Raw genomic sequence first — 26,008 nt, 5'->3', positions numbered from 1 at the left:
GGGACAGAACTTGCTGGGAGAACCCTCAACTACTTCTCCAGAAAATGGCATACTCACATGTCCAGTCACTGGCTGTTTGAATGATGGATGGATATGGTCCAGCCACTCCCATCATCTTCAGAGTATACTGACGCCCTGGGATCAACCCGTCAAAGGTGACATTTGTCCCACCCTTCGTCACTGTTACATTTTTCACCACCAACTGGGATTTCGTTTCCAAGAGAGTCCCTGCATAATTGCCTCTGACCCCAGAGGGACTCTGCCAAGAAGCCCGTAGTGACCTGGTGCTGTGACCGCCATTACTGAGGCTCAGATGCTCCGGAGGCAAAGGATCTGAAAGGAGGAGATCAGACCAATTTCAGGCATTTTTGAGGTTTGTCTCCAGCTTCTTCACCCCTTGGCCTTTGGAAGCCTTAACGCTGTTCAAATAATGACACCAAAGGTGCAGTGGTCCTTTGGGGAAGCTGAGGCTTTGCAGTTTGATCAGATGGACTTTATTATTTGCTAATTTGTTGAGGACATAGGAGCAGTGGCTAGGACTAAGGTGAAACTGTTCAGACTCCCTCATTACTTTTGCTTCCACCAGGAGGTGCCTACATTCACAGTACTGAAATGTTGCTTTCTTGTGATGTTGTTACTTGCTGCTGTATCATTATTGTGAAATAGTTCTTGTTGATTTTGTGGTGTATTGCTGTCAGCTGCTTTGAGCATAAGTGGGAAGGCAGCACACAAATTAAATGGTGGTGACGGTGACGGCAAAAGTGTGAAATGTCAGTCCAGTGCCACCGGTTCTGAAAGAGATCACGAGCCTTTCAGCTCTAAAATCACCTCCTCACTAAGCTCCAGGGCCTTGGGGGTGACTGAACTTTGACAGGGCCCACCTGTCTCTCTTGCACCCACCCAGACCCCTTTCCCACTTCAGAGGCAGCTCCTTTCCCCCTTCAATTACCCAAGGAAACTCTCAAGGCCTGGACCTGGTAGCCATGTGCATGACAGGCTATTGGACTTCCCATGGCACTTACGTGTCCAGTTGCTAAGGACGAGGGGCGGGGAGATGTAGGGCCCAGCAATGGTACAAATCTCCCAGGAATAGTGAGTGCCTGGTATTAACCCTTCGTAGCGCAGACTGTTATGACTCTTGGGTACGGATTTGTTTTGCACCAGCATGTGGGGTTCCGTGGTGTACAATGCTGCCACGTAGCCAGTCCCAGGCGCCTCTTGCCAGTGAGCACGGAGCATGTGGGCACTGCCTTGGCTCGACAAGCTCCCACCTGGCGGAGCTGCGGGATCTGGAAGAGGGAAAGACAGACACAAAATTATGCACAGAGCCTTCTATGAAAGGTCTGGGTTGATACAAATTGGGGAGCACCTATTTGGGAGTGTAGGATGAAAGGGTGACCAAAAAAATAACCCTTTCCCAGAAGACTCATTGTGATGTTTCTCCCATCCCAGCTTTCAAAGTAGAAGATGGACATAATTATCAGAATGGTCTCCTCTTCAAGTCAACTCAGAATATTTGTTTTGTCCAACGCCTAATAAGTGAAGCCCCAGCCAAGACAGAGAACTGTTCTCTGGGAGTCTCTCTTCACTGACCCTGACAGATGGTTGGGAATGTTAAACAAACAAAAATCTTGCATTTCTATCCTGCCTTTCTCCCATCATGGAAACCAAGGCAGTGCACATGTGGGTTCCAGGAAGTCACCCATCCAGACCCAAACCTGCTTAGCTTCAGCAAGCTGCTGCCCTCATTTGCCTTTGAACCATACTCTATGACCCTGTGATGAAGGAACCTCTTTCCGTGGTCCCTTAGGTTGAGATTGATGAAGCATCAGTGTTGGCACTGAAGACAGTGAGGGCTGGAGTCAACTAATGGGTCCCCACTAGCGCAATGGGTTTTTTCCCACCCTCTCCTCCCTCTGTGCCCTCATCTCCAATTGGCTGAGGGGTTGGGGGTTGAGAGAAGCCCCAGAATGGTGTGGGGGAAGAGAGGAGTAGGGAGATAATTCCATCCAGCAAGTAGAAATGCTTGCCCTGGCAGAGTGATCTCCTTAAAGCTATCTTGAATTCTTCCCTGTGTGTCCTCACCTTAGCAGGATTCCCTTCAGTCAGGTAACTGAAATACCCTCCTGCCCAAAACCAGTAGCAAAGCATTTCTATAGGAGCCACTGCCTCCCGGCAGGATCTGAGCTTCAAGCCCTGCTTACATGTCCAGGCAGAGATGCTCTTTGTAGATGCTTTATGGGGTCCAGCAACAGCGGTCACCAAGGCAATGTAGCTTTTCCCAGGGCTCAGACTTTGGAAGGTGACCTGTGTGCTGTTCCTTGCCACCGATACGTTTCTGACAGGTGTCCTGCTCTCCCCTTCCTGCAGAATCACCAGATAGAATTCTCTTCCTCCAGCTGGTGAGTTCCATGTCACTTTCAAAGTGTTATTTTTGCCATTGTTGACCAAGCTCACATTGGTTGGCTTCAGGGGGTCTGGGGAAAAAATGAAAGGAAGGATCAGCGTTCACCATTAATGAATTGCCAAGAAACAGGGTGTTGTCAGCCTTCCCAAACCTGGTACTCTCCTGATGTATTGGACTACAGCTATGATCATCCCTGACCATTGGTCATGCTGGCCGGGGCTGATGTGAGTTGTAGTTTGGAGGGCACCAGGTTGGAAAAGTGTGATGTGGTCTGTGGACAGAGCTTATGACTTCCTTAATTCAGAGCCAACATATCATTTTAGGTGCTTTATGAATAATTAGTAAATAGATTGTGATAGCTTTCCAAATCCTCAGCTGCTCACATGATTCAGAGTTCTCCATCTCAACTCTTAGGATAATTGAAGGGTCAAGATAGCACTGATAAGTGGAGCACAAAACTGGAAGTTTGACATCTATATCAGATGCATATCTGAATGTGACGTAAATAAAGGGGAATGTTTGGGGTGTACCTGCTCTGCTCTTGAGTTCTATGAGAAATAGGGGAATATTTTGAATGTTAACACTTACAAGCACACACAATGTCAAGTCTCCCTGATGGCAACTACAGTTGATGTAAGGGAAACCCACACTTCAAAGGAAGGAAATGAATTTAGTTGCTTTGCATAATACAAGTGAGGAGAAAACCAAAGGCTCGATTTGCAGGTAGCTTGAAACATGAAAGCTAATCAACTGGAATATAGGGATGGCCTTTTAGAAATGGTCACTGGGACCTGAAGGACCCTCCTGCATTAAGAACACACCCACCGACTGGAAAAAGTCTGACTGAGTTTTGGAAATTCTCAACTTTATTGGCACTGCTTTGGTAACGTAAAACACAATGTCTCTGGTTCATGTATTCAGAAAGTAAATTATGGAGCCTCTATTACAGTAGGGAAACACAAGCACCAAATAATACAAAAAGAACAATAAGACTGTCTTTATTTCACAGCCAGAACATACACATGTTCATGGGTGTTAGTTATCCCTATAAAACAGACGCAGAGCAAGCTTCTAGGTCTCTCAGGATAAGGACTGCCTGTTATTGTAACCCTGCCTTATTCTGTTTCATAGGCTCAAAGTAGCCTCTCCTTCCAGTTTAGGCCTGCCTACCTGACTTTCAAGTGCCTTGAACGGTACTTTGCTGCATACTCACATGTATAAGCTGTGACATTGGGCCCCTCTATCAGGTAAAGCCCAGCTGCAGCGCTGATCCCTAGGCGATAGGGGGTGCCCGGCTGCAGGTGCTGGAAGACGTAACTGGACAGGCCTCTCCTGAGCGACACTGTGCTGCTCTCAGCTGCGGTATGGAGGTTCTGCAGAGTGAGATGGAGCCATTCTGCTCCCTCTGTTTTGGCCCATGAGGCTGTCAGACTGGAGCTGGAGTTGCTATGGAATGCCAATGCCTTGGGGGCAACAGGAGCTGTTGGGACAAAGGAAAGCTGAAGGGAGTCATCTCTCACTACAGGAAACCACCTGCTCCAAGAAGATGGGTCCCTTTTCAAAGATGCCCCCACTCCATGGAAGTTCCCAGTCCTCAGAAGAGGACACTCCAGCACCCTTGCAAACAAATCAGTCAATGAAAGCAGCTACTTGCTTGCCTTGCTCACACATACATGTGCCAATTTTTGATGGCACGCTGGTAGCCTAAAGCAGAGGTGGCCCTGCAGATGTTGCTGGACTCTAGCTCACATCAGCCCCAGTCACCATGGCCAACAGTCAGTGATGATGTGAGTTGCAGTCCAGCAAGAACCACAACTTCTCAGCCTTTGGCTGAGAGAAAATGATCAGTTTTAAGAACACAGGGATATAAGAGCCCCACCAGAGCTGGCTAAAGACCCATCTGGCCCAGCATCCTGTTCTCACTGTGGCCACGTGAAGCCTGCAACCAGAACCTGAGCACCAACAGAAGTGTCTCCATTTGTGATTCCCAGTAACTGGTTGTCATCTTTTCCTGCTTGGCTGCTTGAATGTGAGTCTTACTCCATAGACAACTAAGTTGTCTAAATTGCCTATCTAAATTGTAAGCCGCCTTAGGGACTGCACTGGGCTGAAAGGCAAGTCATAAATCACTTTATAATAAATAGATAAAATTCCAGGCCTCATAAGCTCCACGGGTGTCATAAACTAATCTCAGGCATGGCTAATTAGCCCCTGCCTACTTTCTTTTCCCCCTCACTACTCCTTGAGCATGCGGGAACAATGAGATAACGTAGCCCCGCCCAGGTATCTGATTAATTTCTGTCTCCACAGAGTTGATTTTATCCTCCAACAACGCCCTCAGGTCAGAGTAGCAACTTTCCATACCGGTCCATTGACGTGCACTGGTGCTTGCTTTGGAATATCCAGCCAGGGTGGTGATTCGCAGGGCATATTCACTGCCAGCTCGAAGCCTCTCAAAGCGGAAGGTGGTGGCCCCTTTAGGGAGAGTCACATTCCTGACAGGTGCCTGTGAGTCTATGTGGTATAGAACCAGCTGGTAGCCATCTTTCCCACCAGGGGCTTCACTCCAAGAGGCTACTAACACAGAAGGGCCATCATAGCTGAGGATCACGTCCCGCACAGCTAAGGGAGCTAAAACAAGATGAAGGTTCCAAAACAGTTGCCAGTGAGTAAGCATTTCAGAATATTTACCAGATCCCCAAACCTGCTCCTATCTCTCTCAAATCCTGACCAGATTTCTAAAGTATTTTATGTGAGTTCTGTTCTAGCCTATCTGAAGTACAGTGCTGCCTTGGGTTACAGATGCTTCAGGTTACAGACTCTGCTAACCCGGAAGTAGTACCTCGGGTTAAGAACTTTGCCCCAGGATGAGAACAGAAATTGTGCAGCGGCAGCATGGTGGCAGCAGGAGGCCCCATTAGCTCAAGTGGTACCTCAGGTTAAGAACAGTTTCAGGTTAAGAATGGACCTCTAGAATGAATTAAGTTCTTAACCTGAGGTACCACTGTATATTAAGGGTTGCAGTTGGAAATAAAAAACGGGTGGAGAATCGGTGGCCCTTGAGATGCTGGTGGAGTCTAATTCCCATCAGCTGCATAAAGCATTACCAATGGTCAGGGATGCTGGGAGTTGTAGCAAAACTTGGAGGGCTATGGGTTCCCCACCGCTGAACTGAAAGATGAACACTTCACAGTGAAAGTCGAATAATGTTTACTCAGAAATAAAACCCACTGTGATCAGGAAAGTGCACCTATGATTGTATGCAAAAAGGTTCACAGTCCTCAGCTCAGCCATATGTAAACTCAGCCTGCATGCAGACACAGGAAACAGGAAACAGGGTGTCTATAGGTAAAGAAGTGCTGGGCTGTTGCCAGGGCCAGAATTAAGTATCTTGGTGCCTAGGGCAAAGAACATGAAACACATCTTTAAGTCAACCCCCCTATTTTATAATAAAATAAATAATAATAAATAATAAATATAATAAAACGATAAATAGCAAGACTTGGATAGACAGAGTTAGTGAATATTCATGGATTATTTTAGGAGGTCTGATGACTCTGGAACTGGGAGAACTGACAGCGCCTGGTGCTTCAAAGCTTTGCCTTTCAGATTAAGGCTGTGTACACACTCTACCTCTGAAATGCACAGTCGCCATTTTATCATAGCATGCTTTTTTACATAGGACTTTGCCATTGTACACACCTTTATGCAATGGCACAATCTAAAGTAGCAGCTGCTAGCCAGGATGTCTGTAAACACAGGTGGGCATGTTTTAAAATTAGTGTGCAAGTGTTATCTACTCTCCTGAATTACTGTGTCCACAGATTATTAAGTTGTTTTCTGCAGTCTTTGGAAACTGGTGTGCTGATATACTGGTGTGCATCACCACACAGAGACAACTAAGGTGTGGTATCGCTTCCTGTTTTGACTATTTCATTCATAGACAAGTTAAATACGGGGAGGGGGAGGGGCACAGTCCTGCAAGGCCAGGAGGTCTGCCCCAATAGGAGGTGACCTGAGAAAGCCTGCTCTGTGTACACATGCCGGCAGCGTGCACTTGAGAAGTGCATTCTCAGCACAAAATGGATTATAAGCACTCCAGCAGATCAAGCATTAGTGCGGGGGCAGGGATGACATGGGGATGATGTCGTGTGTACAGCACCCAAAAAAGGTTCCTGCATCCAGCTCCGAATGCACATTATCACACAGTAGGTACACACCCTAAATATTTGCAGGATTTAAATCATTACTACAACCAGCAATCTCACCTAACACATTATTTTTCTTAAAGTAAATTTCATTTTAGTAAATAATGCATATAGCATGTTTTACCTTCACTGGAGGTTTTGAAACAGAGGTTGGAAGGCCATACTTAGCTGCGGTTCCTGCATTGCAGGGGGTTGTGGACTAGAGGATCCTTGGAATCCCTTCCAACTATACGGTTCTATGAATTATTATTTTGGTGGGGACTTGGATCAGATGCAATCCTACCTTAGCTCTGACCCTGGTTGTTGCTATACTTCAGAGGCACTCTCACAAGCACAAACTGCAGTGAGGTTCTGCTACAGCTTGAATGACAATAAAAAGCACTTAAATGGTAACGTACACCACCTCAGGTGCGTGGCTGTGGTAAAAACAGTTTTTGTGGAAACACTGCATTCAGCAAATTTCAGCTGGTGACTGATACACGAACTTCTGCGATCAAAGGATTTTTTCATAAGCCTGGAAAACACTTCTCTGTAACAGAATTGTCTGGGCACAGTTTGTCTGTAATAGAACGACCCATTATCAGTTGCTCCAACAGAAAACCTTGGGCTGTTTCTGCAATTAGTGGCTCCCACTGTTCCAAAGTCCACAAGGACATTGTGAGACGGTTGTGGTACCATTACATTAGGAACAGGCGGCCATGGAATCACTCTGAGCTAACTTTGCTGCCAGCTGCCTGCAGAGCCTGACAATTGCTCTCAGTTTCTGTGCAAGTCACAGGGAAAGGTTGCAAATCAGTTTGTTAGTTGATTTCAATATCATTGTACATGTAAATTGTACATGTAAATTGCAAGCCAGGAAGGTTTGGAGGATAAGCTGTGATCCATCTTAAGAAAACTAACTTGGTAGCAAGTTTCATTCTAACTAATGAGACTTTGCTTCCAAGCAGGAAATACTTAGGATTGCAGCGTTAATAAAAGCAATGTTGCATGCACAAAACAACATGTTGCTTTTAGCTATACGATTCAGATGTTTCTGGAATGAAATGGCAAATGCTGAGAAGGGACAATGGAGCAAAGTATCCCCCCTCCCCAGCAAAGCATCTGGAAGTTGTGAACAAGAGGGTATAGTGTTGCATAAACGATGGGCCAGACACACATTTTATTGGCCCAACTTGGATGTGCAAGCAGAAAAAATAGCCAGATGTTGCTGCATTTGTGCTAAATACTGGATGTAGAACCGCAAGTACTGGTACATCATGTTATATTTAGCCTGACACAGCTAAAGCAATTCAGCCTGGAAGAGCTAGCAGAAGCTCTTCTTCCATCCAAAATCAAGTTCAGACCACTGTAGATGTCATAGAAAAAAAACAAGTATACTGTAAAGTGATCCTGCAAGTTTCTAACATTTGATGGTATTTGCATGAACATCAGTGTGAGAGCAGTGTGATTGGCATAGCCTCCCAGAAGCATCTTCTGCCATGTATTTTCAGACTCTAAGGAGGATACGAATGGCAGAGGGTATTAAATGAAAGCAAAAGTCCTAGGCTGCTCCGTTATCCTTTCTTTATGGGTAGCTGGAAGCTTTGACAATAAAATGGCAGCTTTGATTTTTTGAGGGCAAGGCTCAATGAACTATCTGCACTAGTGCAAGGCATAGTGCTAGCAGAGTGGGACTTTCCTCCATGGCATAGCAGCTCACAAGCCAGGGTGGTTCTTGCCTCCATCCTGACCCACTTAGTTGTTCTTTTACTTGTTCAGTAAGCTAGAAAACATCTGAGGGCAGCTCTATTCAGGGAAGGTTTTAATGTCTGAAATCTTATTATTTTTTATATTTTGCTGGAAGCCGCCCAGAGTGATTGGGAAACCCAGACAGATGGGTGGAGTATAAACAATAAAATTATGATTATTATGATTATTATTATAGAAGTGAGCACTTTCAACTTTTGAAGAAAGCAGACAGCCAGGCATGTCAAGGGGAGGCCGCCATTACACAATGTGGCATGCTGAGTCTTCAGTGTGTGAATGAAAGCAAGAAAAGGCGACGTCCATGTTTCTAAATATAAACCAACTCTATGCTCAGAATAGCCTCATGCGGCAAAGTAGATGCATTTGTCTCCCACTTACCTGTCTGCCCGGTGACTCTCCTGCTGTAGTTTCGTGCACAGACCAGCAGCACGGTGACTTCAATGCTGTATTGTGTCCCAGGAAGCAAGCCCTGGAAGTCGAAACTGGTGGCATCGATCCCAGCTGATCCATTCTGCAGCAAAGAATCTGTCTTGAAGTCATAAAGGGCTAGTGAAAAGCCCCGGACATCTCCAGGGGGCCTTTCCCAGGTCAAGAGGAGGTAGTCGGAGCGACCTTGGCTGCTGATGCTCACATTCAGGAAGTGTCCTGGGGAAGATAGACCATAAGGTGCTCAAAACTGTATTGTCCTTCAGGGTCTGCTGTCTTTAACCCCCAAACCCAAAGGCCTGTTCTCTATCTGACATAGATCAATAACACCTTCATCACCTAGGTGAATAGGAAACGTGATGCTATCCTGATGTTGTGGGCTCCATATTATTTATTATTTATTTTTTAAAAAATAATTGTATAACACACACACACACACACACAATCAAAGCTGTCACAAACACACACAGAGACACTAAAAAGTATATAAGAATTTAAAACAGATCACGAGCTAACTGTGTTTCTTTGTTGACTCTATAAGTGTGGCGGCACATAAAAGTTTTCACAAACACCTGTTGAATCTCTATTGGAAGAGCACTCCACATGACTGAGCCAGTGACATTAAAGGCTCAGTTTCACGTTGATGTCAAATGAGCCACACAGATTCAGGGGAGTTCCCTTCATCCCTGACCATTGGCTGGGGCTGGTGAGAGTTGCAGTCCAAAGCAACTGGAAAGCACCACATTGGCTACCCCTGATCTGGGCCAAAAAGTCGGAGGCCCTTGAGATATCAGCAAAGCCTCCTCACTCTCATGCTGAGCCTGAGTAGGAGTGGTTGGTTTATAAAAAGCAACAGTAGTATGACAGGCAAATCCACTGCATTAGAATAGTCATGTTTTAATTCTTTAGCATCTACAATTGCTAAACAACAGACAGGAAAATCATAATTTGGTCTGCTAAGACCATCAGCAATTTTGAAGTGGTCAAAGTGGGGGGCGGGCAGTGTTGGCAACCCCAGCACTACATGATTCATTGTCTGTAGTCAAGCCCCACAATCCAACCACGTTTGTTCCAGCTCCTTAGAAAGGAACTCAATATTTACATCAGGCATTCCTGAAACTGATGACACCCTCACCCTGAAATGCAAATAAGAGACTGAAAAAGCCAGTCTGACTCCCAGGCATATCCTTCTACGAGTCAGATCCAGAAGAGAAAATAACTTGTTGTCACCTATGGCTCCCAGGTAAAGGTGCCCCAATGCATCATGAATAATCTACAGCCTATCCTGGACAATTCGACAGGCCTTGGGTGGTAGCCCTGTCCACACTTGCAGAAAGCCCCTCAATTGAAACTGGCTAGTCACTAGCAACAATTAACCTAAGGACCAGATTCTGCAACAAGCCCAGATGCCAACTCTACCTCCGTTTTCATACATACAACAGTCTTACAGACATCATCCATAAAGCCAACCATATCATCAGGTGTTCGTTCACGGGCTCATCATCCAATGCATTACATGTAATTTTTATAATGCCCTGTCAACAATGCCCTTCTGGTGTCTACCTAGGACAGGCATCCCCAAACTCGGCCCTCTAGCTGTTTTGGGACTACAAAACATCCCTGACCACTGGTCCTGTTAGCTAGGGATGATGGGAGTTGTAGTCCCAAAACAGCTGGAGGGCCGAGTTTGGGGATGCCTGACCTAGGACAAGCAAGTCAGTCTCTACAGAAAAGAATAAGGCAACACAAAAATGGCAATATTCAGAAACCATTGGCAGTCTTTAGAAAACACTTTGTTCCTAACCTAAAAGCCATCATTTTTCCGTGAAGGCACTTCATTCCAGCGTGAAATGGCATCAACATAGATAATAGTTTCCTCTCCTACTGCAGGTAAGTAATTTAAAAATTAGCATAGTGAAGCTAGGAATGTTGTGTTATTGCACATTGCTGTTGTGATTGGCCACTATGCTTATTTTCTTGACATATAAGCTTTGCGCAGAATCACCATAGGTTGTAGCCCTGTTCCGGCAATGGGGCATGTTTTTGTGTGCAGTGGTGGGACGTGGTGGGTTTCATCCAATCATACAAGTACTGAAATCTTTGTCTGCAATGTGTATGCACACGCACATGTGTAAACAGAGCCTGCCACTCCTTCATTTCATGCTATTTGGCTTCATTGTTTACTATCTTTCCCCTCAATGCCCATGTATATCCACTAACTGTGCATAACTCTTCATGCATCAGAAGATGTGAACTCTAGTCGATGACAGCTTATGTCACAATGAATCTTTGGCCTTTCAGGTTCCACAATACTTTGGTATGCTTTTCCCCCCTGGTGGAGGTAATTATGAGTTTTGGATGCTAGATCTGCAGACACCTTGGGTGGTTTCATTAGGTGAATTAGCAGTTTAAGACAGACCTTGCCCTGTTCCTTTCTAATTCTAACTCACTGTGGAGAAGTATCTACATAATGAAGTCTTAATGTGTTCCTAGGATTGCAGTGTAATTCTCTCTGGAGACAAAGGCCTTATTTAATGCTTTGCTGATGTATTAGAAGTGTGCCTAATGCCCTGTTTACCTGCTTGCCGGCAAAGTCTGTGTGCAACCTGTGCTACTTTTGCATGTTGTAATTGTTAATATATTCTTGGTGGCTTGTGTTGAACTCACCTATGTGGAAATTCTGCATGCTGCAATTAATTGTTGAGCAAACATGTATCCAGGTTAATTAATATTGATAAAAACTTCAAGGTTTTATAACTATATAACCTTTAGAAGACATCTGAAGGCAGCCCTGTATAGGGAAGCTTTTTAATGCATAATGTTTTATTATGCTTTTATTTACTTTGGAAGCCGCTCAGAGTGGCTGGGGCAACCCAGTCAGATGGGCAGGGTATGATGATGATGATGATGATGATGATGATGATGATGATGGAAATGTGCAGTCCCTGAGTTAAGAGAATTTGGCTTGACTTGGTTTCCAGGAGGAAAGCAATAATAACTTTTGCCAATTCATTTTGGGCCTTTCCTTCACAATATTCTCCATCCCTGCAAGTATTAGATAGCTTACAGAATTCAACATCTATTTTTATGCTAAGGCAGAACACTTGTAGAATGCTGCTGTCACTTTTCATGATCTTGAATGTGCATCTTGCTTGCCTAAATAGATCTGACATTTAACAGTTCTTTGTTTCGCCAAGGCAGTTCAGAAGCTTTTGTCTACTACTGTATATCTCTAGCTACTTGAAAACACACTGAAATTCATACACAGAAAAGGTGAACAATAGTTTGGAGAATCGCCCGAATAAGGGAGGCCTAATACAATTCGGCACTGGCTCCAGGTTTCTTTTTACCCAGAACAGTCTGTAGAAACATGGTGCCGGGAAAAGAATATTTCCCTAGGTGTGTGTATTGCTGCATGGAAAGTGGTAGCGCAAATGTCACAAACACTTATAAGACATATGATACAGAGCTTGTGTTGTATTGTGGACAGAGTGTAAGAATAGGACTGAGGAAACCTAGACTCAGTCATGAAGCTTAGAAGGTGATGTTGGCATAGTCACTGTCCCTTAAGCCTTAGGTATAACACTGGGTGAGGATAAAACTGGAGAAATCATGAATATTGCGCAGAAGGAAGGAAGGAAAGAAGGAAGGAAAATTAGAGATTAGCAACACAATCTCCACCCTCCTTCCTTCATTGTCTACTATTTTAATTAAACACACTCACACTCACACACATATTAGTAGTAGTAGTACCCCACTCATCTGACTGGGTTGTCCCAGCCTCCTATAAAGGGTTTGCGGTCTCCCAACGTGCACAATAAGCCAATTCTTTTAAAAAGTTGTGGACTGTAAGAATGCCACCACCACCCCGACACACACAAATGCCACAAATAGTTTTCAGTGACTCTTTAGATTAAGGAGGGTTTTTCAAGCTGTGTCCTTTCCCATGAAGCTTGGCTCCATAAAAGCCAGTTGGAAGTTGAAGGCTGAGCTGCACTGGGGAGGAAAAGTATCTCTCCCTCTTCTTCAGGGAAAAGAAGGTGAGAACATTGAGGGACACCTTCCCATTACATTCTCACTCCCTTAGGTCTCCATCACTCCCTCACTTTGTCCCTTGAAACGATCTCTAGGGAAATATATCTGGCTCCAATAACAGTGGATATTCCTGTGATATTCCAGATTTCCGTGTCTGGGAACTCCCAGGGGAGAGGAGCAGAAAACTCACCTTTCTCGTCAGGCAGTCCTTCCACTCCTGGATTCCTTTGCCAGTCTGTTTGGTTGCATCTGTCATCCTATGAGATTGAAATTAATAAAATCCTTAGTGGTGTCTGGATAGAAGCAAGGCTCAGAAAAAGACTGCATCTCTATTCTGCCATAAAAACAAAGAGACACAACACCTCTAATGTTATGACACCCCAGTGGTGTGGAATCTGTGACCCTCCAGATGTTGCTGAACTCCAACTCCCATCGCCCCCAGTGAGCATGGCCAATGGTCACAGATGATAGGGCCACAGGTTTCCCCACCCCTGAGATACCCACCTTGATGCCTGGTCCCTCACACTTGCAGTATGTGGAGGGGACACCTCTCTGATTCGAATCACTAAGTCCAGTCATCCCTATCCTGGTGCCCTCCAGATGTATTGGACTCCAGCTCCTATCAGCCCCATCCAGAATAGTTAATGGCCAGGGATGGGTGCATGAAACTATTTTAAAACAGAAGTGCATCCTCGCCAGACATTGCTACCACAACCTCAAAGGGGAAGAGAGTTTGCATCCAAATGGATGGGTACAGCATGGAATGCCTGAGTGGTGGAAGGCTACATCTTCTTTTCACAGTCAAGGGCTCAGCATTGACAGCTGCCAAGTGCTGTCCAACTACAGATCCTACCTAGACTGGCTTACAGGAACTGTAAGGTCTGGCTGCCAGCCTCCCTTCCCAGCTTGGTATGTCTCTCTGGAAGCCAGACTTGTTGCTGTGTACAGCCAAGCCCTGCCTCTTGCATTGTTTCTCTTTGTGGCATTATCCAGGTTGCTTCCTTCATAACAAGGGTCAGGTCATTACGCTGCAGCTGTAGTGGACTCCCTGGTTCTCCCCATTTTGGTATGTGGTGGTAAAGGGCGGTGCCTGAAGTAAACAATTAGGGGCAAACTGGGTTCGAAGGTCACCTGTTCGAATCCCCATGACGGGGTGAGCTCCCGTTGCTCAGTCCCTGCTCCTGCCCACCTAGCAGTTCAAAAGCATGTCAAAGTGCAGGTAGATAAATAGGTATTGCTCCGGCGGGAAGGTAAACGGTGTTTCCGTGCGCTGCTCTGGTTCGCCAGAAACGGCTTAGTCATGCTGGCCACATGACCCGGAAGGTGTACGCCGGCTCCCTCGGCCAATAAAGCGAGATGAGCGCCGCAACCCCAGAGTCGCTCACGACTAGACCTAATAGTCAGGGGTCCCTTTACCTTTACCTAGGTGTTACATGCAGTCAATGTTCCCTCACAGGTGTTTTTTATATGTGTGTGTGTGTGTGTAAAACAACATCATAAGTCTGCATATGTAAACATAAATAGAGGAACAGTGATAGGAAGGTGGTATGTTATTTCCCATTTTTACCAAAACTAAGATACCTGTGGAAGAACAGTTGGGGGGGGATGAGATTATAAATGAAAGAAATGGGGGGGGGCAAGCACACAGACACCACACTTTCCCTCCACTTAAATTTTTAGCCTTCTAAGGCTTTTAATTTTATTTTTAATGATTGGGAAAGTTACACCAAACTGCATAAAATGTCTAGATTTCGCCTCCACTCTAGTTGCAGCCCTATGGCAATAGTTAGGTTGGAGGAACGTGAAGTTGGAAAAGCCAGGAAGAAATGATCCATGGGAGTTCCTCCTCTTTGCATCAGGTTCAGTTTAAGCTCTGCTGTCCTAATTTTGCTCCTAATTTTACAATGAGATTTGGACAAGAACAAAAACCCCTAAGATTTGCTTATCAGGTCTGACCAAAGATTCCCCTTATCCTGCATTCTGTCTCCAATAATGGCAACCAGCAAGGTTGCCAGCAGAAAGGAGCAGGTCTGCTTTCCACAACAGGCTGATGTGTAGAAATCAGTGGGTACAATGTTTTTTATTGCAGGATGGAAATAAACATTATCCGGGGCCAGATTCAACTAACTGGTCCTGCTAGCAGAAGCCCATACAAGGACTTCCACTAGCACAATGAGGCTTCCTTCCAACTCAACAAATTAGTGGAAGTGTGGGTCAGCAGTACCCCCAGAACAGCATGTATGGGGAGATAATTTCATTGGGCTAGCAGAAATGCATTCTGATGGAATGTTTGTAGCAATGTGGAGCTGAATTCCTCCCAATGTCTGTGCATCAAGTTGCTGTTAAAGGCACAGCTACAGGGATTGGAAAGGGCCGAAGCTGGCAACTCTCCCAGCTGGATGACCCTGGATTGCTCACAAGCAAGGCATGCTGGAATAGCTTTCTCCTGTTGTATCCCCCCCCCACATCCATTAATCCTGAACAGTGAAGTTCTATTCACGAAACGTGGAAGGAAGTTCTGTCCTTCAAGATTATTACTAGTTGTCATTGAACAATCCTGACTTTTGAAATTTATTTTTAAAGGTATTTATGCTAGTGTGGCCATCATTACAGCTTGTCGGAATGATTTCCACATATGAATTGTGTGTGATGATGCATACTGTTTTGTTTGTTCTGAATATGTTGCTGAATATCATGGTTAAAACCAAGATCTAGTGCAGAAGTTACCAACAAGGCACCCGATAAACATTTGTTGGACTCCCATTATTACCAGCCGGTATAGACAAGGGTCAAGGATTATGGGAGTCCAACATCTCTGGACTCCCAGAGAGCTACCCAAATGAAAAAGAGGGTTTTCAAAGGCTTGCAAGTATGTAAATCTTATGGTTGGAATAGCATCTCATGCAATGCATCTGGGGAATTCTCGCAAGTGGCAGGGCAATGCAACACCAATCCCTGTCCTCGGCCTCACCCTGCCTCCAGGATGGTTCTCATGACATGAAGAAAGTGATCAGAATCACCAGGGAAATCACCTGCCTGGCTGAACAACCTTCTCTAGAGCAGAGCCGAAATGTCTTAGAAGATGTGATTTTTCATTCCTCCTCTTACCTCATTCTTCCCCCTCCTCCCAAAAAGAGAAAGCCATTTTGCAGAATTTTCTACTACAGTGATACCTCAGGTTAAGTACTTAATTCGTACTTAACCTGAAACTGTTCTTAACCTGAAGCACCACTTTAGCTAATGGGGCCTCCTGCTGCCACTGCGCCGCCGGAGCCCGATTTCTGTTCTCATCGTGAAGCAAAGTTCTTAACCTGAAGCACTATTTCTGGGTTAGCGGAGTCTGTAACCTGAAGCGTATGTAACCTGAAGCGTATGTAACCTGAGGTACCACTGTAATATTATCCACCTTTTTTGTGGTGCCATCATTTCCCCTCCATCTCCTGCATGATCCCGAATGATGCTAGGGCCCTTTAGCAACAAAGTGGGGGTGGGGACTTGGGGATGCAGAGGTTGTGCTACTGCCACACCTAATGGTGACATAATAATGAGGATAATTTCTCCTCTCTCTGGAGAAATGCTCTGAAACACAAGTTTTTTTCTGTACACAAACAGAGTAGAGAATTTTGGGAGGCCAAAATCCTGAACCGGCACACGGAGTCAATGTACAAATCAGACCAAAAGCCTATCTAGTCCAGCATCCTGTTCTCACAGTGGCCTTCTAGATGCCTATGGGAAGGACATGAGCTCAATGGACCCCTCCAACAACTACAGCAATACTGTCTCTGATTCAGGCAGTAGTACATAAGGCCATTGTGGCTAGCAGCTGTTGATAGCCTCTGTGAATTTGTCGAATCCCCTTTTAAAGTCACCCAACTTGGTGGCCATTACTACATCTTGCAGTGCTTCCTTTTGCCTGTCCTAAACGTCCCAATATTCAGCTTCACTGGACAACCCTGGGTTTTGGTATTATGAGAGAGTGCTAATCCTCTCTGTGTCCACACCAAGTATAATTTCCATCTCTTACATCCCTCCTTGTTCGATCCCTTCTCCCTGAACAAAAAAAGGCCCTAGGAGTTGTGACCTTTCCTTGTACAAGAATTGATCTGGTCCCGACGAAAGAAGAACGGCAGACAAAATTAATGGACTACGCAGAATTGGATAAAATGACAGGAAGGATTCGAAACCTGCGGGACCAGAGATTTACAGAAGATTGGAAGAAATATACGAACTATTTGAATAGCAATTGGAATCAACAAATTACGCTAGTAAGGTCTACAAGAAGTTTTGTAAGGAGAAATATATGAAATATTGCAAAGAAGAGAAAGAAGAGAGATATTAGTTATGAGATTTAAATGCAATAGTGAAAATAAGAAATGTAAATTAAGTAAATAGATTGGAAAATTTTCAGAGGTGATTGATGGAAGTAAAAAAATTGTATAAGATGTTAAAGTACGTTTAATTATTGTTGAAAATGATATGGTGAAAACTAATATATATATATATATATATATATATATATATATATACACACACACACAAGAGAACTGAACTGGTCTCTGGTCATTTTGCTTGCCACTTTCTGCACCTTTCTCAGCTCTACAATATCCTTTTTGAGGTGTGGCAACCAGGTCTGGCCACACGGTAGATTTGCGTAAAGGCAAATTTCTACAACTATCAATGCATTGTGAGGGGGAAAGGAGGAACTAGGCCTTTAATGGAAACAGGTCACAGAGCTGTGCCCCAGCCGGGGTGTGTGGGTGTGTGGGAAGCATACATAAGTCCAGAGAGGCTGGCAGGAAACACCCAAGTAGAACTAAAAGTATAGAGTATGAAGTATAATAATGCACCTCATTCCAGCATTTCCAACAGACTCATCCAGACTGGGAACCTGGTGTGCTTCTGAGTCGGGCAGGTGAAGGTGTGAGCAGCGGCAGAACGTGCCACACACACTGAGCACCAGGGCAATTACTCATGACAAGCTCCCATCTCTGTTTACAGGCCCACTGTGTGGCTTTGCCTCCTCACACAGGAAGCCACCTTCTCCCAAGTCAGACCCTTGGTCTAAACAGCTCTGGGGTTTCAGGTAGGGGTCCATCTCCTACCTGGAGATGCTGGGGACTGAACCCGAGACCTTCTCCATGTGCCCTACTACTAGGCCATGCCCCTTCCCATGCCCTGTTGCTGAGCGCTGCGAATCCCCATGCACCACATTAAGTGTCCTCCTGTCCTGTTCACGCGCACTGCCTTGGCACAAGGCTCTGTGGTCTCATTTAGAGGAGAGGCCGGGGGAAGCTCCTGGAGGGAGCCAGGCTTCTCTAATGGGCAATGGTGCTAATTCAGTGCAGCTGTGTGGCCAGCAGGCAGGAATGCTCTCATCCCCCAGCGGAGCAGAGAAATGCAGGCTGGCTGTAACTCGGAGGAGCTGGCCTCCACCGCCAGCAAGGAAAGGCACTGGAAGAGAGAGAGAGAGAGAAACATGGACTCACCTCAACCACAGCTTGCAGATGCGCCTGCGAAGAGGCCCATTCCATGGGCAGCAGCAGCAGCAGCCACAGCATCTGGGGGAGAGAGGGGAATGAGGAGCAGAGAAAGGCAGCCGCAGCAGCAAGTTATAGTCCTCTTCGAAGAGCAGCTGCCCTCCTCACCCAGCTGTCCCTACGGCAACTCCTGCAGATTTCCTCGCTGGCCTGTGACATCAGGGCCCTGGCATGCAGGATGCCAGCTCCAGCCGCCAGTTTGCCGGGGAGTTCAAAGGTGTATGTGTGAGTTTGCGAGAGGCTCTGCATGAGAGGACGTGGAGCGTGCCTGTGTGTCTGAGAGAGGGAGAGTGTGCCTTCCTCTCTGTGTGGGGGAGCATCGACTGTTCCCTGCGCGAGAGAGGCTGTACGTGTGTGGCTGCGTGTGTGAGCAAGCCTTGCCAGCGCTGTTCCTCCATGTGGGAGTGTCTGTTTCTATGGGTGTGTGTCTCCAAGAGGACGTCTTTTGTCCTGGGTTTTTCTTTTGTTTTTTAGACATTTTCTTCTTTGAGAACAAGTTTGTCGAAGCTGACAGAAGTTGCCGGGGAGGGACTGGGGGGTGGTTTACTCTTCTTGCTCGGGGTGGTAGAGTAGCCCAAAGAGAAATGTCTGCCTGTTCTCTCTCTCCTGGAATGAACAGACAGCAGCGTTGACCCACTAGGAGTCTCAGTTCCCATAAACTCAAAAGCTCTGGAATGGTCAGTGGAGTTTCAAGAACAGTGAGACCTCAGGCGGACCGAGCCACTGAGCCAGAACTGTGACACAAAAAAAGAGCTGAAAAGTTCACTGAAATAAAGATTGTCCTGGATGTAGCTGTTTTTCATAGCATTTCAGATAAGAGTTTTGTAATTCTGTATTCTGTATTCAGTCATTATCTGGAGTCAATACAGGCTTCTAAGTAATTTTAGATCAATAAAATATTCTGCGTCGTGTTACATTTTCATATCCACCGTTGGCAAGCTTTGACCATCAAGCTGATGATGTGCTTGAGTTTCGTTGGAACAAACATCTCCCACTGGTTGTCACTCTGGGAAAGTAGTGTTTCAAACACTGCTGAGAGTTTGAATGCATACATATGCACACAAAAGCATTACAAATTGTGAATCATGCACACACAACAAGACAACTTTCAAACCTTTGTGAAGTGCACACATGGTATACACATGTGCAATGATACACATGTCACACAAAATCCTACAGATCCTCAAAAGTGAATATCAAAAGTGGCATGAAAATGTTTTTAAAATCCTAAACCTACACAAGGAGCTTAATGAGTTGTCACACTATGGGGTCCAACACCTTAACCACACTCATACCCTACAAGCTTTATTTTTTTCACTACTGATAAAAAACAAGATTCAGGTAGGTAGGTAGGTAGGTAAAAAAAACTAGGTATAATAAATGACACACATATACTTTTAATTGAACATATACCCCTCACAGCACATGGCAGAGAATGACAATGAGAGTGAGAAGGGGCTTCAGCCTTTTGGACCATTGCTATGTCTCTACTTTGGCTACATGCTGCCAGATTCCTGGGCATTCATTTCTCACACAACAAATGGGCCTGCAAAATTCAGTGAGTGGCATTTCGTGATGGCACAGCAGAGAAGAAATGAGAAGATGTTGCATACAATAACTCTTAGGGCCAAACTAGGTGTGGTGTTAATTAATATGTACATTTTGGGTTTCGTAAATAGCCACAGGGAAGCCTAAGCAACTTTGGACCTGTTTTCTGAAAACATATTTGCTGTGGTCAACTGCTATTTGCAGTTCATGGGAGGGTCTTCATTGGTACAAAATCTAATTTGGACCCCAGTCTAGCCTACTTGTATAGGGTTGCTGGTGTGGTAAAGGAAAGGTAGGAAACACTACCTTTTGTTAACAGATGTAATGAAAATGAACCAAATACATTTCCTAACACTCTGTCATTACATGCGGATTATAGATGTTTTGCAACACAACCCATTCCTTCTATATTAAAAAAGGGATACGTTATCCCAATCTCTCAAACAACTTGAAGTATCTTTCAAAATAATCTATTTTAAACAGGTTGAAAGATTTAGGATGACTGAGCACACACATTTGACACCCCGCCCCAGCCTTTGCCCCTAAAGCGGTCATCAAAAATGAGAGGACTTTCAAGCTCTTGTAGGCTGCCATGCATGAGGAAGGGAGCTGCAGTTGGCTCAGTGGCTCACAGGATGGGTGGATGTGCTCTTCAAGAATAATACTTGAGTTTCTGGTTTAGAACCAAAAAAAAAAAAATTGAAGGTAGAAGAGAATACCAGTTCTTCTTCTACCTTCTCAAAATTTATCCAAAGTCATTAAGTATACAGGAATACCAAATCATTATCATCTGAGAGATCCATCTTGGAGTCTCTCAGTAAGTCAACATTAGCATTTTCTATGGTTTCCTTGGTGTAGGTGCATACACCAATATGGTATATCTTAAGATGCATTCAAAAGTGTTGTCTAGGGTTTTTTGGTTCACCTTTAGAGCCTGAGGCAGAGAGGACAAGCCCGCAAGAGATAGAAAATCTCCCTGCAAAGAAGATTGCATTGCTTTGTTTACACCCGACTGAAATCTAATTCCTGCGTATAGTTTTCAGGGACTCAAAGAGTGTTGAAAGATCACTGGGTGTGCATTATGGATTAGAGTTTGTGTGGGTGGCTTTGTAGGAACGGCAAGGCAGCTTGTACGACAGGAAATGGATTGAGGTGGAGGAACACTATGGAAAGAAGAAGAACCTTCTTCAGATGATGCACACAGGTTTTTACCATTTGAGGAAGGTCTATAACTCAGTGGTAGAGTCCCAGATTAAACCCCAGGCAATTACATGTGTAGAAGAGAAAGTCTCCTTATTGAGGCTGTGTACATTCTATACCTCAAAAAAACACTTGAAGCGTATTTTCTCTTCAAAGAATTCTGGGTACTGAGATTTGTTAAGGTTGCTGAGATTTGTAACTCTTTGAGAGCACACAGAATTTTTGGAAATAAGGAATTGGCTTTGAATGTTGTTGTTAATAATAATAATAATAATAATAATAATAATAATAATAATAATAATTTGACTCCACCCATCTGGCTGGGTTTCCCCAGCCACTCTGGGCGGCTTACAGCATACATAAAATGTAGTAAAACGTCTAACATTAAAAACTTCCCAATACAGGATTGCCTTCAGATGTCTTCTAAATAATTATAACTTTATGTTGTTATTGTTATTAGCAACTTTATTAATAATAATTTACATTGCTGCTGCCATGAGTGCTGGAAGGAAGACCACTCCCTGCTGCAAGGCCCATTTTCACCCGGCCTAGAGGCAGGGCCCTGACTCACCTTGAACAGCTAAAAGAGGCTCCTGGGAGGCCACTGGGACGTTGCTGGAACAACTCTTGGTTTGCGGCAACTGGCTAAAATGTTTTAAATTGTTCTACTTTAAGTTCCTTTGGTTGAGTTGGTGTTGGTTAAATGTGTCGTTGGAGTTGGCGGTTATTTTAATTTGGGTATAACTGTAGAATGTTTGTTGTTGTTGATGATAATGATGATGATTTCTATTGATTTATTGGTTGTTTGTTGCTTGTATAGGATATTTTGTTTTTTAATGTTTTGTTGTGTTTTTATATATATTGTAAGCCACCCAGAGACCCTGGAGCAGCTTGAGACCCTGCAGAACTGCTGCCTGACCAATAGTTTCCAAATTTTTTCAGACATGGGCCCCGTGTTGAATGCAAAGATGCATTTGGAGCACACTTTTTAACTTGTATGGTGGTTGTGTTGCTGGTTTGACTCACTTTGGGTAAAGCCCTCCTTATCCACCAGCTGAAGACCAGTGAAGAAGACAATACTGAGAAAGATGGACCAATAATCTCACTCCATATAAGGCAGCTTCCTCTTTTTCTCATTGAAAATGGTTTTTTCCTATTCGTGGAAGAAGAGTCTTGCATTTGTGTGCATTTGCTTTTCTGCTCATGTGACTAGACCACTTGCACGAGTAATTATTTGCAGGGGTTAGTGAGATGTGGTAACTTCTGCAGTGGCTCTTAGAACCATTTCAAACATTACTAGGAAACAGTGAGTAGTTGCATATATTCTTTCTGTGCTTTCAGGTATCATGTGAAGGGGCAGCCCAAGCATCTTTCCCTGTGGGGAGGTGCAGCCACAGCAACTCCCTGAAAGCTACTGCTAATCAATTTCATTAGGTGATCACACGTCTAGTGTTACAAGAGAGAGGGAGAAAGGATGTGCATGGTGCCCAGAAGCACAGAAAGAAAGTGTGTGAGTCACTTGTACATTTCCTGGTTAGTTCCTAGTGAGAAGGGAGCTGTCTTGCCTAAACCTCAAGCCTGAGTAGATTGCTGTAGGATTAGGCTTTGAACATTGGAGCGTTTAAACTGTGCGCCTCCACCTTTGCTCAAACTGTATTTGTAAATAAATCCATATATTAATAACTGTAATAAGCCTTTCAAGGAAGCCAAACCCAGGTAAATCTCTGAACCCTTTGAACTTTTCACCGCCCAGAGAAGCAAAATGCATGTTCTGAAATTTAACATGCCTTTTAAAATGAGCTATATTTCAAGCTATGGGGGGGGGACGGGCGTTAGGGGAATTTAATATCTATTATGTGTGTGTTTTTCTTAATTCACAGGCTGTTTAATGCAGTTGAATGTATTGCTACTCTCCAGAAAAGCCTTTGGGATTGATGGGGATAAAAAAAAGCAAAACAAAAACACTCCTGCAGTGAATTGGGGCCTGATGCAAAATGGCATCGTTTCCTCCACTCTGTTGTGCTGTTTATAAAACGGGAACACAGTCAAGGCTCAGAACGTAACATGAGGCTATTTAAAAACAAGCAAAGACTCCCTTGGAAAGAGCAAGCCCAATGGTGAAGGAGCCCAAGGATGTGGTTGGGCATCCTTTACTCTAGGCTTTTTCCGCAGGGTGATGGGAAACTGAAAGAGCTGCCTGCTGCTCTTGGGGAGGTGGGAGGGAGGGATGGAGCTTCTTGCCATTGGCCAGAGCAGGAGGAAGGGGGGCCAGCTGGCTCCTGGATGGGAAGCTTGTTTGGAAAGGCTGGTTTCCAGGCATCCGTGGTTGCAGACAGTCCAGTACACAGGCTTTAAGTTTCCCTTTGAATTGGGTGTTGCTGCCAGCTTTAAGCCCTCATCTAGGCAGATCACAGTGCATAATGCACACTCTTCTGCTGTGGCTAAGGCACAGGAAAGCAGCACGACCCAAGCGTTGTTAGAAAGACTGGACAAGCAGCAGCCATGGTTAGGGAGAAATGAGAATGGAAGAGAATAGGATCAGGATTAACTGAAGTCTGGCCAGAGGAAGAATTGTTCTTCCATTGGGTTGGGAGACATAGTTGCATGTGGGTCAGGAAAAAGAAGGAAGAGTGAATTCTATTTTGCAAACTAGAACTTCAGGAGGGTGGAAGATGCTAGATTATCCTTGGAGCTTCAACAACAATACAGTGTGTAGTTTCAATTACAGTGTCATTGCAACAAAAGCATTCCTGAATGCTTTGGTTTTGTTGTAAGTGATTTATGGAAAATCAGTTCACTTAACTAGTTTAAAAGAAGGGCTTTGTATTTCGAGAGTAATGTTTCCTCTGCTCACTAGGCAGTACAATACAATTTGCCTTAAGCAGACTCTTTTAACTAGTACAGCACTCAGAATCAGGCTCCAGTTTTGCTCATATAAAGACTGCCACGTTTCTCCTTATTGTCTAACCAGGAGCCCCATTTGTTTTGTTTAAAATGGGAGGCCGTTCTGAGTTTTCAGAAATGAGGACCAGCCTTTGAGCCTTCATCCCAGGATCTGGGTAACTTGATACCTGCAGCGCCTAGCAAAGACTAATTCAATCAGTCTGCAACCTCCATCTTTACTCTAAATCTAAATGCAGACCTCATGGCTACAACATCCAGCTTAATTTTGAGCTGAATTGCTGAGAAGCAAATAGTCAGACCATAGAAAACATAATTGGTAGAGAGGGCTCTGTGTGATGTTATTCCCCCTCTTCTCATGGGAGGGAAAGGGCACATGTAACTTTCATTTTCCTCCCTCTCCCCTTTTTCTCTCTCTTTTCAACCACCCATAAGGGCAGACTTGCCCTGTGCTTGCTCCAGTCCTAGGCACAAGCCGGAGACTGCTTTTACTGTAAATATAAGTATTTTACCTGTCCAGTTTTTACTACTGCAGTAGCTGAAAATCAGTGCAAGGCTATGGAGTAAGCAAATCATATTTTAAGCTTACTCTTCAGCCTGTTGCCCAATTTCTTTGTTAAGCAGGCTAAAAAAGGGGGAAGCCAGCTTGCTTTGCTGCTAGAAGTGGGACCTTAAACTTTGTTCATTCTGCACATATGGGGGGCCTGGGAGGATAATTTGCAATTAATATATTCTCCAGTCTACCTGCAGCTACCATAAGGTATAAGGGGGACAGAAAGAGGCAGCAAAGAGTTTAAAATAATTGCTGAAGAAATACACAGAATGATATGGAGAAACCTATTTGTGCTCTGGTTCTTGGTCCCACTATTCTGGCAGCAGTTTGCTTTAGTTTGGGGGCATCTTCTAGCAAGAGAAGCTGGAAACAGGTGCGCACTGGGTTGTTATGCAGATCAATGCCACCACCAGCCTATACAGTGGTACCTCGGGTTAAGTACTTAATTCGTTCCGGAGGTGACATCATCTCGTTTTAGTTCTAAATACTCAGCCCAAAGTACTGGAAACTCTTGTGTGGATGTACCTGTGCTCCTAATATGCTTTTGTCTTGTACGGCAAACCATGGCCCTCAATGCCTTTCCATCTGGCCCTTGGGACTGTGCCCAGGCCACATTTCACACTGGCTCTGCTGCGTGCCCTCCTGGAGTGCTTCTTGAGCTGGGATAATGCCTCTAGCTTGGCTGGAGGGAGTGATGTGTGTGTTGGAGTGGAGGATTTTACGCATTGCCTTGCCCATTTTTGCCTCTGGTCCCACCCACTACTGGCATGGCCTCTGGATTGTTAGAGTTCCCCAACCCAGTAGCAGAGAAGTACGATTATTAATGTGCATAAAATGAATATGCATAACTACAGAAAAAAACCCGGTCTGCGTAATTCTTTCCTGATGCATATGAGCATGCATGAAAAGGGGAAACTATAGTGGATGCAGAATAAAACTTGCCCATCATCCCACACAACTCCTGATTTTCAGTTTGCAGAACCAGCCCTGCACAAAATGGGAGCCAGTCTACCTGCTGTGTAGACCTGTCTTCATTCACCATACTACATACTGCCTTCAGGGAAAGGGCTGCAGCTCAGTGGCAGAGCATATGCTCTTGGTGCAAAAGGTCCCTAGATCAATCCTCAGCATCTCATCTTAAACCCTGGAGAGCCACTGTGTCATGGGCTTCGCCTGCTGAACAGCAGCCTGAAGGGGGAGAAGGCGGAGTGACTCCACCTGTAGCTGATCAGCCTTCAAGGACACAGAGGAGGAGGCACTGATGAGAACCAGCTGGCTTCAGCCTTCTTAAGAAGAGCTTCCAGCAGCAGTCAGATGCTGGTAACAAGGCTTGTAGTTCCTGGCCTTTACTTGCTGCTTCCTGCTCATCTTGGATTCCCTAACTCCTGAACCATCTGGCCGTGTGGATTGCTGCTCGCCCGACCCTAGGACTGGACCTGACTTTGGA

At 44.8% G+C, this 26,008-nt stretch overlaps 1 protein-coding gene across 4 annotated transcripts in view; it reads right to left on the bottom strand.

Annotated features, from left to right (window-relative positions):
* The window catches only part of LOC310764074 (receptor-type tyrosine-protein phosphatase V-like), a 52,641-nt gene extending 33,881 nt beyond the window's left edge, over positions 1-18,760 (bottom strand). For 3 of the 4 annotated variants that reach the window (XM_083617289.1, XM_083617288.1, XM_083617290.1), the window contains exons 1-8: positions 18,309-18,755; positions 13,013-13,079; positions 8,740-9,006; positions 4,772-5,038; positions 3,621-3,887; positions 2,205-2,477; positions 1,023-1,289; positions 58-333 (exon numbers count right to left, since the gene is read on the bottom strand). In XM_083617289.1, coding sequence (XP_083473415.1) covers positions 58-333; positions 1,023-1,289; positions 2,205-2,477; positions 3,621-3,887; positions 4,772-5,038; positions 8,740-9,006; positions 13,013-13,079; positions 18,309-18,380 — 1,756 coding nt within the window. In that variant the 5' untranslated portion in view covers positions 18,381-18,755. Of the gene's footprint in view, positions 1-57; positions 334-1,022; positions 1,290-2,204; positions 2,478-3,620; positions 3,888-4,771; positions 5,039-8,739; positions 9,007-13,012; positions 13,080-18,308 lie in introns of all 4 variants that reach the window. The other variant, XM_083617287.1, reaches the window with a different exon arrangement.
* Between the last annotated feature and the right edge of the window lie 7,248 nt (positions 18,761-26,008).

This window comes from Podarcis filfolensis (assembly GCF_964270895.1).
Source record: "Podarcis filfolensis genome assembly, chromosome: 6".
Classification (NCBI taxonomy): domain Eukaryota; kingdom Metazoa; phylum Chordata; class Lepidosauria; order Squamata; family Lacertidae; genus Podarcis; species Podarcis filfolensis.
The sequence above is the reverse complement of the archived record's forward strand: the minus strand, read 5'-3'. Positions and strand labels throughout refer to the sequence as shown.